This window comes from Notolepis coatsorum, assembly GCF_963971535.1.
Source record: "Notolepis coatsorum genome assembly, chromosome: 12".
Lineage (NCBI taxonomy): Eukaryota > Metazoa > Chordata > Actinopteri > Aulopiformes > Paralepididae > Notolepis > Notolepis coatsorum.
Window position 1 is genome coordinate 124,400,454 of NC_140176.1, and position 17,351 is coordinate 124,417,804.

Genomic DNA, 17,351 nt, shown 5'->3' on the forward strand with positions numbered 1-17,351 from the left:
GTCGCCCCACATGATACTCGGTCGCCCAGATGATGTTTTTAAGGTCAGTCAAATATTACAGGCTAACCATTAGCTACAGAAACCAAACTAGCTAGCTCTTACCACAGGTCACTATCAAATTCATCATCAAAATATAGATTTTCAGATAAAACGTATTATTCACAGTTTTGGGGCGGTCGTCCCACAAGACATCCAAAAGTGGCAACTACATTACAGCAGTTAAAAAAGAGATTTATTTGCCAATATGAAAGAGACTTACTAACCTGCTAGTTGTTTCTCTGGGTCCCTCACATGTGACTGGCTGATGCAACATCCTGTCCTTGAGGTGGTTTCAAAATAAAAGTCCCACAATTGTGTTTTCTTGATGGTCGCCCCAGATGATATTTCATAAAATTAACATATGCGGACAACATTCGTTTGTATATTATGATGGAAGTATATGTGCAAATGCTTCATAATTTTGTCAATGACTGCAAAACATGTTTGAAATTATGCCAAATAGGGCAAGGGAAATATTTAAATAGATTTAAAGTGATTTTAAGCCGGTTGTCCAAATAGAAGTCAATGCTGGACGGTCGCCCCACATGGACATTTGACACTTCAGATGGCAGAAAAATTACCAATAACTCGAATGTTTGGAGGAGTTAGAGTGGGTCTGTATATGGGGAAGGTATTAGAGATACATGTAATCTTTTTATGAATTTTAATGTTTTTTTTAAGGTAAGAAATTCAGTGGGACAGAAAAAATAGGCGTCACGTCATTGACCCACCCCACAATAACTAATAACTGATTGGAAACCCATTCAAACTATAGGGGGCTATTCCTCTATTCTGTCCATGAGCCACTTCCTGACGCTTCTCTTGAAGCTGTGGAGGCTCGAGCTCTGCTTGATGGGGATAGGCAGCTTGTTCCAATCGTGGGCTCCAGAGAAAGTAAGGGAGCACTGGCCCAGTTTGGATCGGAAAGAAGCAGGCTTCAGGTTTGCTATGCTTGCTCTAGTTCTGTGGTTGTGGGATTCGTTGACCGGGGTGAAGTAGTTCTGGAGGTATCTAGGGGACCTTTTGTTTATAATATTGTGCACTATGTTCAGTCTGAGCTGGGTAACTCTGGCCTCCACAGGAAGCCAGTTTAGCTCCTGGAAGTGACTCCTCCCTATGTGGGTGCGAGGGCCAAGACCCATTACCACCCTTACCAGCTTATTTTGGTAAACCTGAAGTGTGTGAACGTGCTGAGTATGTGTGTGGCGTGAATTCTGATGCCACGGTTATAGTAGTGTGTGGTATACGGTGGACTGGACGTCGTTGCAATGTATTGGGGCGGAACAGAGTATTTTAGGGATATATTATTTAGTACATTGGCAATATGGCTGGCTAGGATAATTAGCTTGCACGGCGCTATTTTATATACGTGCCGAGTATGTGTGTGGCGTGAATTCTGATGCCACGGTTATAGTAGTGTGTGGTATACGGTGGACTGGACGTCGTTGCAATGTATTGGGGCGGAACAGAGTATTTTAGGGATATTTAGTACTTTGTCATGGGATACACTGCTCGCTCTGGCTAACTGCTAACGTGCGCGGACTGATGACGACATCAACTCGACTCTCGAGACATTCGCAGCAGAAAAACAAGGTCTATTAATAGCCCGTCCATCGGCGCTGGGCATAATAAGTTAATTAAACTTGACAGACATTATATCAACGATAATTATCGATATCGAGTTATATGAAAATTATTTTATCGCGATAACGTTTTTGGCCATATCGCCCAGCCCTATGGCAAAGATAGTTATGACCAGTAAAAACCTTTCTCTGCACCTTCCTCGAACAATAAATGAGATAGTGGTCACTGACCCCATACTCTATGACCCCCCTCCTGGGGATGTTCACTTTGTCTGTAACTAGGATTAAATCAATAGTAGTCTTGGATACATCAGTTACCCGAGTGTGCTCTGAGATCAATTGCTTCAGACTGAACTGTTTACAGAAATTGGTATAAGCTTTGTGGGTTGGAACAGAGGGATTTGTGACATCATCAGTATTAAAATCTCCCATTAATATACATTCTTTCTCCTCCCCTCCCCAAGTGCTTTGGTACCATGAGGTGCAAGCATAGTCGTAGTACCCTTGAATGAGTGCTCCTGCCAGAGTCTTCAGGGTATTCTTGTTTACCAGAGAGGAGATCCGGTACAAGAATCGAGTTCGTTGGTTGACCTTTTTTATTACATTGGATGCCATTTTGTCACAGGAAAGATTAGCCTCTAGGATGGAACCCAGGTAGGTAATATCTTCTTTCCTTGTGACAATATTGTCACCCACTGTAACTGAGAAGCCGTCTGTTTTGCTGAGTTTGTTATTTGAACCGAAGAGAATGGACTCTGTTTTGCCCATGTGTAATGATAGTTTGTTATCAGCGAGCCAGATGCAGATTTTCCCTAGTTCCGAGCTGAGGGTTTTTTCAACCAGCAGGGCTGAGTCGTCCGCAAACAGGAACAAGTTGCAATCTGTAATAAAGATCTGTTAATAAAGTTTTCATTTATTCATTCATTCAATCAAAGTAGGGAGTAGTGTTGTCACAATACTGGAATTTCGAACTTCGATACGATACCTTGAAAAGTATCGATATTTGATACCATTTTCGATACCACAGGGAAAAAGGTTTAATCTTAAAATGTTTTTTTTTTTTTTTTTTTTAAATACATTTTTGCTTTTGTTGCTGGTTGATTCTCCTCGGCTTCTCTCTGGTACTATAAGAGAAGATAAATATAACACTTTTAAAACCCTTTGTTTATCTTTAGATCACACATTTAAAAATAACTGTTCATCTCACTTCAATCATTTTTATTGCAGAACATGGTATTTTCTCAAGCAGACAGATGTAAACACTGTAATCTGTGTTGCATGTACCTGACAAACTGAACTGTTTGTATTAGTCATATTCCGACTTACTTAACTGAATGCACATGTGTCTGTGTGTGTGGACTTACAGGTATTGAAATGAACAATGCAACTTCCTTATACAATTTTTTTTTATGAATAATTAAATATCGATATTTCGGGAAATGAGTATCGAAACCGTTTTAAATATTCAGAATCGATATGTATCGATTTTTCTAGTAGGGAGCAGCTAGCCTATCTTAGCACAAAGACTGGAAGCAGTAGGGAGCAGCTAGCCTATCTTAGCACAAGGACAAGGAAGAAAAAAAGTGAGTAAAAAGGAGCCAATCTGGGGGAGCTCCAGTAGCTCACCACGTACCGCGAGCGCTATTTCAGCGCCGTGGACAACCGTGCTCGTCACGGATCTGGGGCTTAGCGAGTTCGAATCCCGACTGCAGCCGTGCCTTTCCCAGAGTGTCTTCCCCCCCATCTGAACCCTTTCAGCCTGTTTCTGTCGGTCATCCTTGACCAGTATAAATGTGATAAACACATAAAAGAGCCAGGGGAATGGCCAAAGTTTAAAAAAAAAAAAGGAGCCAATCTAAAAGGCCATGGTTCACAAACTTGATTGCAGTTGCATAATAGTTCCAAGTTCAAGATTTACAGTTGATTGATAAATCTAAATTGATGGTCGTCAATTGCAGTGTCTACTTCACTAAAAACCTGTAAAAATCCCATCCGGTTTTTGTTTTTCTTCTAATAACAGTTTGATACACGCTCAAAACACATACAGTAAGTTCAAACAATAACAGACATTGAAAGCTGAAGGGTGAAAAGCACTTAATTAACTCACAGCACATTCTCTGACCATTACACATCACTAACAACAACCACACACACCCAGGTGCACTGTTTCAGGCTTAACAGAGTTTTAATGAAAGGAAGCTGTAGAATGTAGCTGAGTAGCTTTTAGCTGTATGTTGTTAACCCTTTCACTGCCACACCACAGACGGTTAACTGTCTCTGTAGTGTGACGGTAAAGGGTTAACCTGTCCTGTAGTGAAAGGGTTAACCCTTTGTCGTGTCGCAGTGAAAGGGTTAACCTCCCCTCCCCTCTCTCTCTCTCTCTGCACGCTCAGGTTATGCCCGCATCGTGTTGGCACTGCTGTCCTTGTTCCTGATGCCATGTTGCCCCGCGACGGCCATCTTCTGCTACCTGCTCAGTGCCCTCCTGGACGCCTTCGACGGCCACGCCGCCCGCGCACTTAACCAATGTACGTATGAGAGGGAGAGTGTGCAGGAGATACATGTTATACACTTGATTTTGTTATTCCGTACACGATCACATCCGTCTGTCCCTCAGGTGTGTATTCATCCTGCCATGTGATTTTTGAGTTGATACCATTTGTTACACAGATCAGGTGCACCATTTGACCATTTTGACCAGAATTGATGAACATGGTCAGACATTTTACGTAAGTTTAGAGAGTATACAGGCTTAGAACATTATGATAGAAGCATATATATAATATGGAAGCATTGTAATGGGTGCCTAAGCAAAACACAGTGTTTGTTACAGATGTATGACTAGAGTTACAGCAGCCAGAAAATGGACAGCTATGAGATGGAAACAACCCAACAAACTTACACTAATGAATTGGGCTTTAACATTCCTAGATGTTAATGTATTTAGAGATCTCCACAGCTCGGTGTAATTGCAGTCAAAGAATCTAACATTAGTTTGTGGGCGTCGGCAGCTGAGAGAGTAAAGTCCATGATCTAGCAGGAGCAAGCGAGATCGGGGTGTTCGGTCCTGAGAGGTTCTGGGGTGGGATTGGGGGAAGAAATGTATTTTAGAAATGTCTTTTAGCACTATAATTTTATTATAAATTATATATAAAGGTCATCTACTGTTGACCTGCTATCTCCCCCTAAAGATCATCTACTGTTGACCTGCTATCTCCCCGTAAAGATCTACTGTTGACCTGCTATCTCCCCCTAAATATCATCTACTGTTGACCTGCTATCTCCTCCTAAAGATCATCTACTGTTGACCTGCTATCTCCCCCTAAAGATCATCTACTGTTGACCTGCTATCTCCCCCTAAATATCTACTGTTGACCTGCTATCTCCCCCTAAAGATCTACTGTTGACCTGCTATCTCCCCCTAAAGATCTACTGTTGACCTGCTATCTCCCCCTAAAGATCTACTGTTGACCTGCTATCTCCCCCTAAAGATCTACTATTGACCTGCTATCTCCCCCTAAAGATCTACTGTTGACCTGCTATCTCCCCCTAAAGATCTACTGTTGACCTGCTATCTCCTCCTAAAGATCTACTGTTGACCTGCTATCTCCTCCTAAAGATCTACTGTTGACCTGCTATCTCCCCCTAAAGATCTACTGTTGACCTGCTATCTCCCCCTAAAGATCTACTGTTGACCTGCTATCTCCCCCTAAAGATCTACTGTTGACCTGCTATCTCCCCCTAAAGATCTACTGTTGACCTGCTATCTCCCCCTAAAGATCATCTACTGTTGACCTGCTATCTCCCCCTAAAGATCTACTGTTGACCTGCTATCTCCCCCTAAAGATCTACTGTTGACCTGCTATCTCCCCCTAAAGATCTACTGTTGACCTGCTATCTCCCCCTAAAGATCTACTGTTGACCTGCTATCTCCCCCTAAAGATCTACTGTTGACCTGCTATCTCCCCCTAAAGATCTACTGTTGACCTGCTATCTCCCCCTAAAGATCATCTACTGTTGACCTGCTGTCTCCCCCTAAAGATCTACTGTTGACCTGCTATCTCCCCCTAAAGATCTACTGTTGACCTGCTATCTCCTCCTAAAGATCTACTGTTGACCTGCTATCTCCCCCTAAAGATCATCTACTGTTGACCTGCTGTCTCCCCCTAAAGATCTACTGTTGACCTGCTATCTCCCCCTAAAGATCATCTACTGTTGACCTGCTGTCTCCCCCTAAAGATCTACTGTTGACCTGCTATCTCCCCCTAAAGATCATCTACTGTTGACCTGCTATCTCCCCCTAAAGATCTACTGTTGACCTGCTATCTCCCCCTAAAGATCTACTGTTGACCTGCTGTCTCCCCCTAAAGATCTACTGTTGACCTGCTATCTCCCCCTAAAGATCATCTACTGTTGACCTGCTATCTCCCCCTAAAGATCATCTACTGTTGACCTGCTATCTCCCCCTAAAGATCTACTGTTGACCTGCTATCTCCCCCTAAAGATCTACTGTTGACCTGCTATCTCCCCTAAAGATCTACTGTTGACCTGCTATCTCCCCCTAAAGATCTACTGTTGACCTGCTATCTCCCCTAAAGATCTACTGTTGACCTGCTATCTCCCCCTAAAGATCATCTACTGTTGACCTGCTATCTCCCCCTAAATATCTACTGTTGACCTGCTATCTCCCCCTAAAGATCTACTGTTGACCTGCTATCTCCCCCTAAAGATCTACTGTTGACCTGCTATCTCCCCCTAAAGATCTACTGTTGACCTGCTATCTCCCCCTAAAGATCTACTGTTGACCTGCTATCTCCCCCTAAAGATCTACTGTTGACCTGCTATCTCCCCCTAAAGATCTACTGTTGACCTGCTATCTCCCCCTAAAGATCTACTGTTGACCTGCTATCTCCCCCTAAAGATCTACTGTTGATCTGCTATCTCCCCCTAAAGATCATCTACTGTTGACCTGCTATCTCCCCCTAAAGATCATCTACTGTTGACCTGCTATCTCCTCCTAAAGATCTACTGTTGACCTGCTATCTCCCCTAAAGATCTACTGTTGACCTGCTATCTCCCCCTAAAGATCTACTGTTGACCTGCTATCTCCCCCTAAAGATCATCTACTGTTGACCTGCTATCTCCCCCTAAAGATCTACTGTTGACCTGCTATCTCCCCCTAAAGATCTACTGTTGACCTGCTACTCCCCCTAAAGATCTACTGTTGACCTGCTATCTCCCCCTAAAGATCTACTGTTTCTCCTCCTAAAGATCTACTGTTGACCTGCTATCTCCCCTAAAGATCTACTGTTGGACTTACTGTTGACCTGCTATCTCCTCCTAAAGATCTACTGTTGACCTGCTATCTCCCCCTAAAGATCTACTGTTGACTTGCTATCTCCCCCTAAAGATCATCTACTGTTGACCTGCTATCTCCCCCTAAAGATCATCTACTGTTGACCTGCTATCTCCCCCTAAAGATCATCTACTGTTGACCTGCTATCTCCCCCTAAAGATCATCTACTGTTGACCTGCTATCTCCCCCTAAAGATCATCTACTGTTGACCTGCTATCTCCCCTAAAGATCATCTACTGTTGACCTGCTATCTCCCCCTAAAGATCTACTGTTGACTTGCTATCTCCCCCTAAAGATCATCTACTGTTGACCTGCTATCTCCCCCTAAAGATCATCTACTGTTGACCTGCTATCTCCCCCTAAAGATCTACTGTTGACTTGCTATCTCCCCCTAAAGATCATCTACTGTTGACCTGCTATCTCCCCCTAAAGATCATCTACTGTTGACCTGCTATCTCCCCCTAAAGATCTACTGTTGACTTGCTATCTCCCCCTAAAGATCATCTACTGTTGACCTGCTATCTCCCCCTAAAGATCATCTACTGTTGACCTGCTATCTCCCCCTAAAGATCTACTGTTGACCTGCTATCTCCCCCTAAAGATCTACTGTTGACCTGCTATCTCCCCCTAAAGATCTACTGTTGACCTGCTGTCTCCCCCTAAAGATCTACTGTTGACCTGCTATCTCCCCCTAAAGATCTACTGTTGACCTGCTATCTCCCCCTAAAGATCTACTGTTGACCTGCTATCTCCCCCTAAAGATCTACTGTTGACCTGCTATCTCCCCCTAAAGATCTACTGTTGACCTGCTATCTCCCCCTAAAGATCTACTGTTGACCTGCTATCTCCTCCTAAAGATCTACTGTTGACCTGCTATCTCCCCCTAAAGATCTACTGTTGACCAGCTATCTCCTCCTAAAGATCATCTACTGTTGACCTGCTGTCTCCTCCTAAAGATCTACTGTTGACCTGCTATCTCCCCCTAAAGATCATCTACTGTTGACCTGCTGTCTCCTCCTAAAGATCTACTGTTGACCTGCTATCTCCCCCTAAAGATCTACTGTTGACCTGCTATCTCCCCCTAAAGATCATCTACTGTTGACCTGCTATCTCCCCCTAAAGATCTACTGTTGACCTGCTATCTCCCCCTAAAGATCTACTGTTGATCTGCTATCTCCCCCTAAAGATCATCTACTGTTGACCTGCTATCTCCCCCTAAAGATCATCTACTGTTGACCTGCTATCTCCCCCTAAAGATCTACTGTTGACCTGCTATCTCCCCCTAAAGATCATCTACTGTTGACCTGCTGTCTCCCCTAAAGATCTACTGTTGACCTGCTATCTCCCCCTAAAGATCTACTGTTGACCTGCTATCTCCCCCTAAAGATCTACTGTTGACCTGCTATCTCCCCCTAAAGATCATCTACTGTTGACCTGCTATCTCCCCCTAAAGATCTACTGTTGACCTGCTATCTCCCCCTAAAGATCTACTGTTGACCTGCTATCTCCCCCTAAAGATCTACTGTTGACCTGCTATCTCCCCCTAAAGATCTACTGTTGACCTGCTATCTCCCCCTAAAGATCTACTGTTGACCTGCTATCTCCCCCTAAAGATCTACTGTTGACCTGCTATCTCCCCCTAAAGATCTACTGTTGACCTGCTGTCTCCTCCTAAAGATCTACTGTTGACCTGCTGTCTCCTCCTAAAGATCTACTGTTGACCTGCTATCTCCCCCTAAAGATCATCTACTGTTGACCTGCTATCTCCCCCTAAAGATCTACTGTTGACCTGCTATCTCCCCCTAAAGATCATCTACTGTTGACCTGCTATCTCCCCCTAAAGATCATCTACTGTTGACCTGCTATCTCCCCCTAAAGATCTACTGTTGACCTGCTGTCTCCTCCTAAAGATCTACTGTTGACCTGCTGTCTCTCCCTAAAGATCTACTGTTGACCTGCTATCTCTCCCTAAAGATCTACTGTTGACCTGCTATCTCCCCCTAAAGATCTACTGTTGACCTGCTATCTCCTCCTAAAGATCTACTGTTGACCTGCTATCTCCCCCTAAAGATCATCTACTGTTGACCTGCTATCTCCCCCTAAAGATCTACTGTTGACCTGCTATCTCCTCCTAAAGATCTACTGTTGACCTGCTATCTCCCCCTAAAGATCTACTGTTGACCTGCTATCTCCTCCTAAAGATCTACTGTTGACCTGCTGTCTCCTCCTAAAGATCTACTGTTGACCTGCTGTCTCCTCCTAAAGATCATCTACTGTTGACCTGCTATCTCCCCCTAAAGATCATCTACTGTTGACCTGCTATCTCCCCCTAAAGATCTACTGTTGACCTGCTATCTCCCCCTAAAGATCATCTACTGTTGACCTGCTATCTCCCCCTAAAGATCATCTACTGTTGACCTGCTATCTCCCCCTAAAGATCTACTGTTGACCTGCTATCTCCCCCTAAAGATCTACTGTTGACCTGCTATCTCCCCCTAAAGATCTACTGTTGACCTGCTATCTCCCCCTAAAGATCATCTACTGTTGACCTGCTATCTCCCCCTAAAGATCTACTGTTGACCTGCTATCTCCCCCTAAAGATCATCTACTGTTGACCTGCTATCTCCCCCTAAAGATCTACTGTTGACCTGCTATCTCCCCCTAAAGATCATCTATTGTTGACCTGCTATCTCCTCCTAAAGATCTACTGTTGACCTGCTATCTCCCCCTAAAGATCTACTGTTGACCTGCTATCTCCCCCTAAAGATCTACTGTTGACCTGCTATCTCCCCCTAAAGATCTACTGTTGACCTGCTATCTCCCCCTAAAGATCATCTACTGTTGACCTGCTATCTCCCCCTAAAGATCTACTGTTGACCTGCTATCTCCCCCTAAAGATCATCTACTGTTGACCTGCTGTCTCCCCCTAAAAATCTACTGTTGACCTGCTATCTCCTCCTAAAGATCTACTGTTGACCTGCTATCTCCCCCTAAAGATCTACTGTTGACCTGCTATCTCCCCCTAAAGATCTACTGTTGACCTGCTGTCTCCCCCTAAAGATCTACTGTTGACCTGCTATCTCCCCCTAAAGATCTACTGTTGACCTGCTATCTCCCCCTAAAGATCTACTGTTGACCTGCTATCTCCCCCTAAAGATCTACTGTTGACCTGCTATCTCCCCCTAAAGATCTACTGTTGACCTGCTATCTCCCCCTAAAGATCATCTACTGTTGACCTGCTGTCTCCCCCTAAAGATCTACTGTTGACCTGCTATCTCCCCCTAAAGATCTACTGTTGACCTGCTATCTCCCCCTAAAGATCTACTGTTGACCTGCTATCTCCCCCTAAAGATCATCTACTGTTGACCTGCTATCTCCCCCTAAAGATCATCTACTGTTGACCTGCTATCTCCCCCTAAAGATCTACTGTTGACCTGCTATCTCCCCCTAAAGATCATCTACTGTTGACCTGCTATCTCCCCCTAAAGATCTACTGTTGACCTGCTATCTCCTCCTAAAGATCTACTGTTGACCTGCTATCTCCCCCTAAAGATCTACTGTTGACCTGCTATCTCCCCCTAAAGATCTACTGTTGACCTGCTATCTCCCCCTAAAGATCTACTGTTGACCTGCTATCTCCCCCTAAAGATCTACTGTTGACCTGCTATCTCCCCCTAAAGATCTACTGTTGACCTGCTATCTCCCCCTAAAGATCTACTGTTGACCTGCTATCTCCCCCTAAAGATCTACTGTTGACCTGCTGTCTCCTCCTAAAGATCTACTGTTGACCTGCTATCTCCTCCTAAAGATCTACTGTTGACCTGCTATCTCCCCCTAAAGATCTACTGTTGACCTGCTGTCTCCTCCTAAAGATCTACTGTTGACCTGCTATCTCCCCCTAAAGATCTACTGTTGACCTGCTATCTCCCCCTAAAGATCTACTGTTGACCTGCTGTCTCCCCCTAAAGATCTACTGTTGACCTGCTATCTCCTCCTAAAGATCATCTACTGTTGACCTGCTATCTCCCCCTAAAGATCTACTGTTGACCTGCTATCTCCCCCTAAAGATCTACTGTTGACCTGCTATCTCCTCCTAAAGATCTACTGTTGACCTGCTATCTCCCCCTAAAGATCTACTGTTGACCTGCTGTCTCCCCCTAAAGATCTACTGTTGACCTGCTATCTCCTCCTAAAGATCTACTGTTGACCTGCTATCTCCCCTAAAGATCATCTACTGTTGACCTGCTATCTCCCCCTAAAGATCTACTGTTGACCTGCTATCTCCCCCTAAAGATCTACTGTTGACCTGCTATCTCCCCCTAAAGATCTACTGTTGACCTGCTATCTCCCCCTAAAGATCTACTGTTTACCTGCTATCTCCCCCTAAAGATCTACTGTTGACCTGCTATCTCCCCCTAAAGATCTACTGTTGACCTGCTATCTCCCCCTAAAGATCTACTGTTGACCTGCTATCTCCCCCTAAAGATCTACTGTTGACCTGCTGTCTCCCCCTAAAGATCTACTGTTTACCTGCTATCTCCCCCTAAAGATCTACTGTTGACCTGCTATCTCCCCCTAAAGATCTACTGTTGACCTGCTATCTCCTCCTAAAGATCTACTGTTGACCTGCTATCTCCCCCTAAAGATCTACTGTTTACCTGCTATCTCCCCCTAAAGATCTACTGTTGACCTGCTGTCTCCCCCTAAAGATCTACTGTTGACCTGCTATCTCCCCCTAAAGATCATCTACTGTTGACCTGTTATCTCCCCCTAAAGATCATCTACTGTTGACCTGCTATCTCCTCCTAAAGATCATCTACTGTTGACCTGCTATCTCCCCCTAAAGATCTACTGTTGACCTGCTATCTCCCCCTAAAGATCTACTGTTGACCTGCTATCTCCTCCTAAAGATCTACTGTTGACCTGCTATCTCCCCCTAAAGATCATCTACTGTTGACCTGTTATCTCCTCCTAAAGATCATCTACTGTTGACCTGCTATCTCCCCCTAAAGATCTACTGTTGACCTGCTATCTCCCCCTAAAGATCTACTGTTGACCTGCTATCTCCCCCTAAAGATCTACTGTTGACCTGCTATCTCCTCCTAAAGATCTACTGTTGACCTGCTATCTCCCCCTAAAGATCTACTGTTGACCTGCTATCTCCCCCTAAAGATCTACTGTTGACCTGCTGTCTCCCCCTAAAGATCTACTGTTGACCAGCTATCTCCTCCTAAAGATCTACTGTTGACCTGCTATCTCCCCCTAAAGATCTACTGTTGACCTGCTATCTCCCCCTAAAGATCTACTGTTGACCTGCTATCTCCCCCTAAAGATCTACTGTTGACCTGCTATCTCCCCCTAAAGATCTACTGTTGACCTGCTATCTCCCCCTAAAGATCTACTGTTGACCTGCTGTCTCCCCCTAAAGATCTACTGTTGACCTGCTATCTCCCCCTAAAGATCTACTGTTGACCTGCTATCTCCCCCTAAAGATCTACTGTTGACCTGCTATCTCCCCCTAAAGATCTACTGTTGACCTGCTATCTCCCCCTAAAGATCATCTACTGTTGACCTGCTATCTCCCCCTAAAGATCTACTGTTGACCTGCTATCTCCTCCTAAAGATCTACTGTTGACCTGCTATCTCCCCCTAAAGATCTACTGTTGACCTGCTGTCTCCCCCTAAAGATCATCTACTGTTGACCTGCTATCTCCCCCTAAAGATCTACTGTTGACCTGCTATCTCCTCCTAAAGATCTACTGTTGACCTGCTATCTCCCCCTAAAGATCATCTACTGTTGACCTGCTATCTCCCCCTAAAGATCTACTGTTGACCTGCTATCTCCCCCTAAAGATCTACTGTTGACCTGCTATCTCCCCCTAAAGATCATCTACTGTTGACCTGCTATCTCCCCCTAAAGATCTACTGTTGACCTGCTATCTCCCCCTAAAGATCTACTGTTGACCTGCTATCTCCCCCTAAAGATCTACTGTTGACCTGCTATCTCCTCCTAAAGATCTACTGTTGACCTGCTATCTCCCCCTAAAGATCTACTGTTGACCTGCTATCTCCCCCTAAAGATCTACTGTTGACCTGCTATCTCCTCCTAAAGATCTACTGTTGACCTGCTATCTCCCCCTAAAGATCTACTGTTGACCTGCTATCTCCCCCTAAAGATCTACTGTTGACCTGCTGTCTCCTCCTAAAGATCTACTGTTGACCTGCTATCTCCTCCTAAAGATCTACTGTTGACCTGCCATCTCCCCCTAAAGATCTACTGTTGACCTGCTATCTCCCCCTAAAGATCTACTGTTGACCTGCTGTCTCCCCCTAAAGATCTACTGTTGACCTGCTATCTCCCCCTAAAGATCTACTGTTGACCTGCTATCTCCCCCTAAAGATCTACTGTTGACCTGCTGTCTCCCCCTAAAGATCTACTGTTGACCTGCTATCTCCCCGTAAAGATCATCTACTGTTGACCTGTTATCTCCCCCTAAAGATCTACTGTTGACCTGCTGTCTCCCCCTAAAGATCTACTGTTGACCTGCTATCTCCCCCTAAAGATCATCTACTGTTGACCTGCTATCTCCCCCTAAAGATCTACTGTTGACCTGCTATCTCCTCCTAAAGATCATCTACTGTTGACCTGCTATCTCCCCCTAAAGATCTACTGTTGACCTGCTATCTCCCCCTAAAGATCATCTACTGTTGACCTGCTATCTCCCCCTAAAGATCTACTGTTGACCTGCTATCTCCCCCTAAAGATCTACTGTTGACCTGCTATCTCCCCCTAAAGATCTACTGTTGACCTGCTATCTCCTCCTAAAGATCTACTGTTGACCTGCTATCTCCCCCTAAAGATCATCTACTGTTGACCTGCTATCTCCCCCTAAAGATCTACTGTTGACCTGCTATCTCCCCCTAAAGATCTACTGTTGACCTGCTATCTCCTCCTAAAGATCTACTGTTGACCTGCTATCTCCCCCTAAAGATCTACTGTTGACCTGCTATCTCCCCCTAAAGATCTACTGTTGACCTGCTGTCTCCCCCTAAAGATCTACTGTTGACCTGCTATCTCCCCCTAAAGATCTACTGTTGACCTGCTGTCTCCTCCTAAAGATCTACTGTTGACCTGCTATCTCCCCCTAAAGATCTACTGTTGACCTGCTGTCTCCTCCTAAAGATCTACTGTTGACCTGCTATCTCCCCCTAAAGATCTACTGTTGACCTGCTATCTCCCCCTAAAGATCTACTGTTGACCTGCTATCTCCCCCTAAAGATCATCTACTGTTGACCTGCTATCTCCCCCTAAAGATCATCTACTGTTGACCTGCTATCTCCCCCTAAAGATCATCTACTGTTGACCTGCTATCTCCTCCTAAAGATCTATTGTTGACCTGCTGTCTCCTCCTAAAGATCTACTGTTGACCTGCTATCTCCCCCTAAAGATCTACTGTTGACCTGCTATCTCCCCCTAAAGATCTACTGTTGACCTGCTATCTCCCCCTAAAGATCTACTGTTGACCTGCTATCTCCCCCTAAAGATCTACTGTTGACCTGCTGTCTCCCCCTAAAGATCTACTGTTGACCTGCTATCTCCCCCTAAAGATCTACTGTTGACCTGCTATCTCCCCCTAAAGATCTACTGTTGACCTGCTATCTCCTCCTAAAGATCTACTGTTGACCTGCTATCTCCCCCTAAAGATCATCTACTGTTGACCTGCTATCTCCCCCTAAAGATCTACTGTTGACCTGCTATCTCCCCCTAAAGATCTACTGTTGACCTGCTATCTCCCCCTAAAGATCATCTACTGTTGACCTGCTATCTCCCCCTAAAGATCATCTACTGTTGACCTGCTATCTCCTCCTAAAGATCATCTACTGTTGACCTGCCATCTCCTCCTAAAGATCATCTACTGTTGACCTGCTATCTCCCCCTAAAGATCATCTACTGTTGACCTGCTATCTCCCCCTAAAGATCATCTACTGTTGACCTGCTATCTCCTCCTAAAGATCTACTGTTGACCTGCTATCTCCCCCTAAAGATCTACTGTTGACCTGCTATCTCCCCCTAAAGATCTACTGTTGACCTGCTATCTCCTCCTAAAGATCTATTGTTGACCTGCTATCTCCCCCTAAAGATCTACTGTTGACCTGCTATCTCCCCCTAAAGATCTACTGTTGACCTGCTATCTCCCCCTAAAGATCTACTGTTGACCTGCTATCTCCCCCTAAAGATCTACTGTTGACCTGCTATCTCCTCCTAAAGATCTACTGTTGACCTGCTATCTCCCCCTAAAGATCTACTGTTGACCTGCTATCTCCCCCTAAAGATCTACTGTTGACCTGCTATCTCCCCCTAAAGATCTACTGTTGACCTGCTATCTCCCCCTAAAGATCTACTGTTGACCTGCTATCTCCCCCTAAAGATCTACTGTTGACCTGCTGTCTCCTCCTAAAGATCTACTGTTGACCTGCTATCTCCCCCTAAAGATCTACTGTTGACCTGCTATCTCCCCCTAAAGATCTACTGTTGACCTGCTATCTCCCCCTAAAGATCTACTGTTGACCTGCTATCTCCTCCTAAAGATCTACTGTTGACCTGCTATCTCCCCCTAAAGATCTACTGTTGACCTGCTATCTCCTCCTAAAGATCTACTGTTGACCTGCTATCTCCCCCTAAAGATCATCTACTGTTGACCTGCTATCTCCTCCTAAAGATCTACTGTTGACCTGCTATCTCCCCCTAAAGATCTACTGTTGACCTGCTATCTCCCCCTAAAGATCTACTGTTGACCTGCTATCTCCCCCTAAAGATCTACTGTTGACCTGCTATCTCCCCCTAAAGATCTACTGTTGACCTGCTATCTCCCCCTAAAGATCTACTGTTGACCTGCTATCTCCCCCTAAAGATCTACTGTTGACCTGCTATCTCCCCCTAAAGATCTACTATTGACCTGCTATCTCCCCCTAAAGATCTACTATTGACCTGCTATCTCCCCCTAAAGATCATCTACTGTTGACCTGCTATCTCCCCCTAAAGATCATCTACTGTTGACCTGCTATCTCCCCCTAAAGATCATCTACTATTGACCTGCTATCTCCCCCTAAAGATCATCTACTGTTGACCTGCTATCTCTCCCTAAAGATCATCTACTGTTGACCTGCTATCTCCCCCTAAAGATCATCTACTGTTGACCTGCTATCTCCCCCTAAAGATCTACTGTTGACCTGCTGTCTCCCCCTAAAGATCTACTGTTGACCTGCTATCTCCCCCTAAAGATCTACTGTTGACCTGCTATCTCCCCCTAAAGATCTACTGTTGACCTGCTATCTCCCCCTAAAGATCTACTGTTGACCTGCTATCTCCCCCTAAAGATCTACTGTTGACCTGCTGTCTCCCCCTAAAGATCTACTGTTGACCTGCTATCTCCCCCTAAAGATCTACTGTTGACCTGCTATCTCCCCCTAAAGATCTACTGTTGACCTGCTATCTCCCCCTAAAGATCTACTGTTGACCTGCTATCTCCCCCTAAAGATCTACTGTTGACCTGCTATCTCCCCCTAAAGATCTACTGTTGACCTGCTATCTCCCCCTAAAGATCTACTGTTGACCTGCTATCTCCCCCTAAAGATCTACTGTTGACCTGCTATCTCCCCCTAAAGATCTACTGTTGACCTGCTATCTCCCCCTAAAAAAGACAAAGAAGACTACTTGTGTGTTTGGTAGGAGTTGCAACCTCTGACTGGCGTTGTCTGCGACGCTCCTCGTTGTAGTGGTGTGTAAAGCAGGAAGCTGGAGCGTCTCCGTGTTGGAGGACTACACAGTGTCTCTGGTGTTGTAGTCCTGTGTACAGAGCCAGCTGTGAGCCCACTTTACTCCGTAGTGAAGCAGCTGTTCTGTAGACCCCCCGCCCCCCCCCCCCCTTTCCTTCACGCATGATGAGGCATAATGTATACCGATTAGGGATGCCCCGATCGATCGGCCAGCGATCGGTATCGGCCGATATTCAGTATAAATATGAGATTGGTGAATTCCGATAATGCTTTATTTTCGCCGATCGTGAAAACCGATCTCACTCGCTGACTTCTCTCTCAGACACACAGAGCTGCAGCGCACGGCCCCTCCCCCTCCTCCTCCCCTGCCCCTCCCCCTCCTCCTCCTCCCCTGCCCCTCCCCCTCCTCCTCCTCCCCTGCCCCTCCCTTACCCGTGTCAACACAGAGGCTCCTATTGCCTCCGGCAATAGTCTGCTCTAGTGCATGAGACATCCGTGAGCTAACGTTAGCTACCTAGCTAACGTTACTGTTTAAACTAAATAACCCAGTCAACTATTCACTTTTAGTTTAATACATGATGCATTGTCTAACGTTA

The 17,351-nt window shown here is 45.2% G+C and overlaps 1 protein-coding gene across 1 annotated transcript in view; it reads left to right on the forward strand.

Annotated features, from left to right (window-relative positions):
- Nucleotides 1–17,351, forward strand: part of cdipt (CDP-diacylglycerol--inositol 3-phosphatidyltransferase (phosphatidylinositol synthase)) — a gene marked incomplete at its 3' end in the record, with an annotated part of 66,729 nt that overhangs the window by 7,712 nt on the left and 41,666 nt on the right. Inside the window, exon 2 of the mRNA XM_084326195.1 lies at nt 4,016–4,150. Coding sequence (XP_084182321.1) covers nt 4,016–4,150 — 135 coding nt within the window. The remainder of the gene's footprint in view (nt 1–4,015; nt 4,151–17,351) is intronic.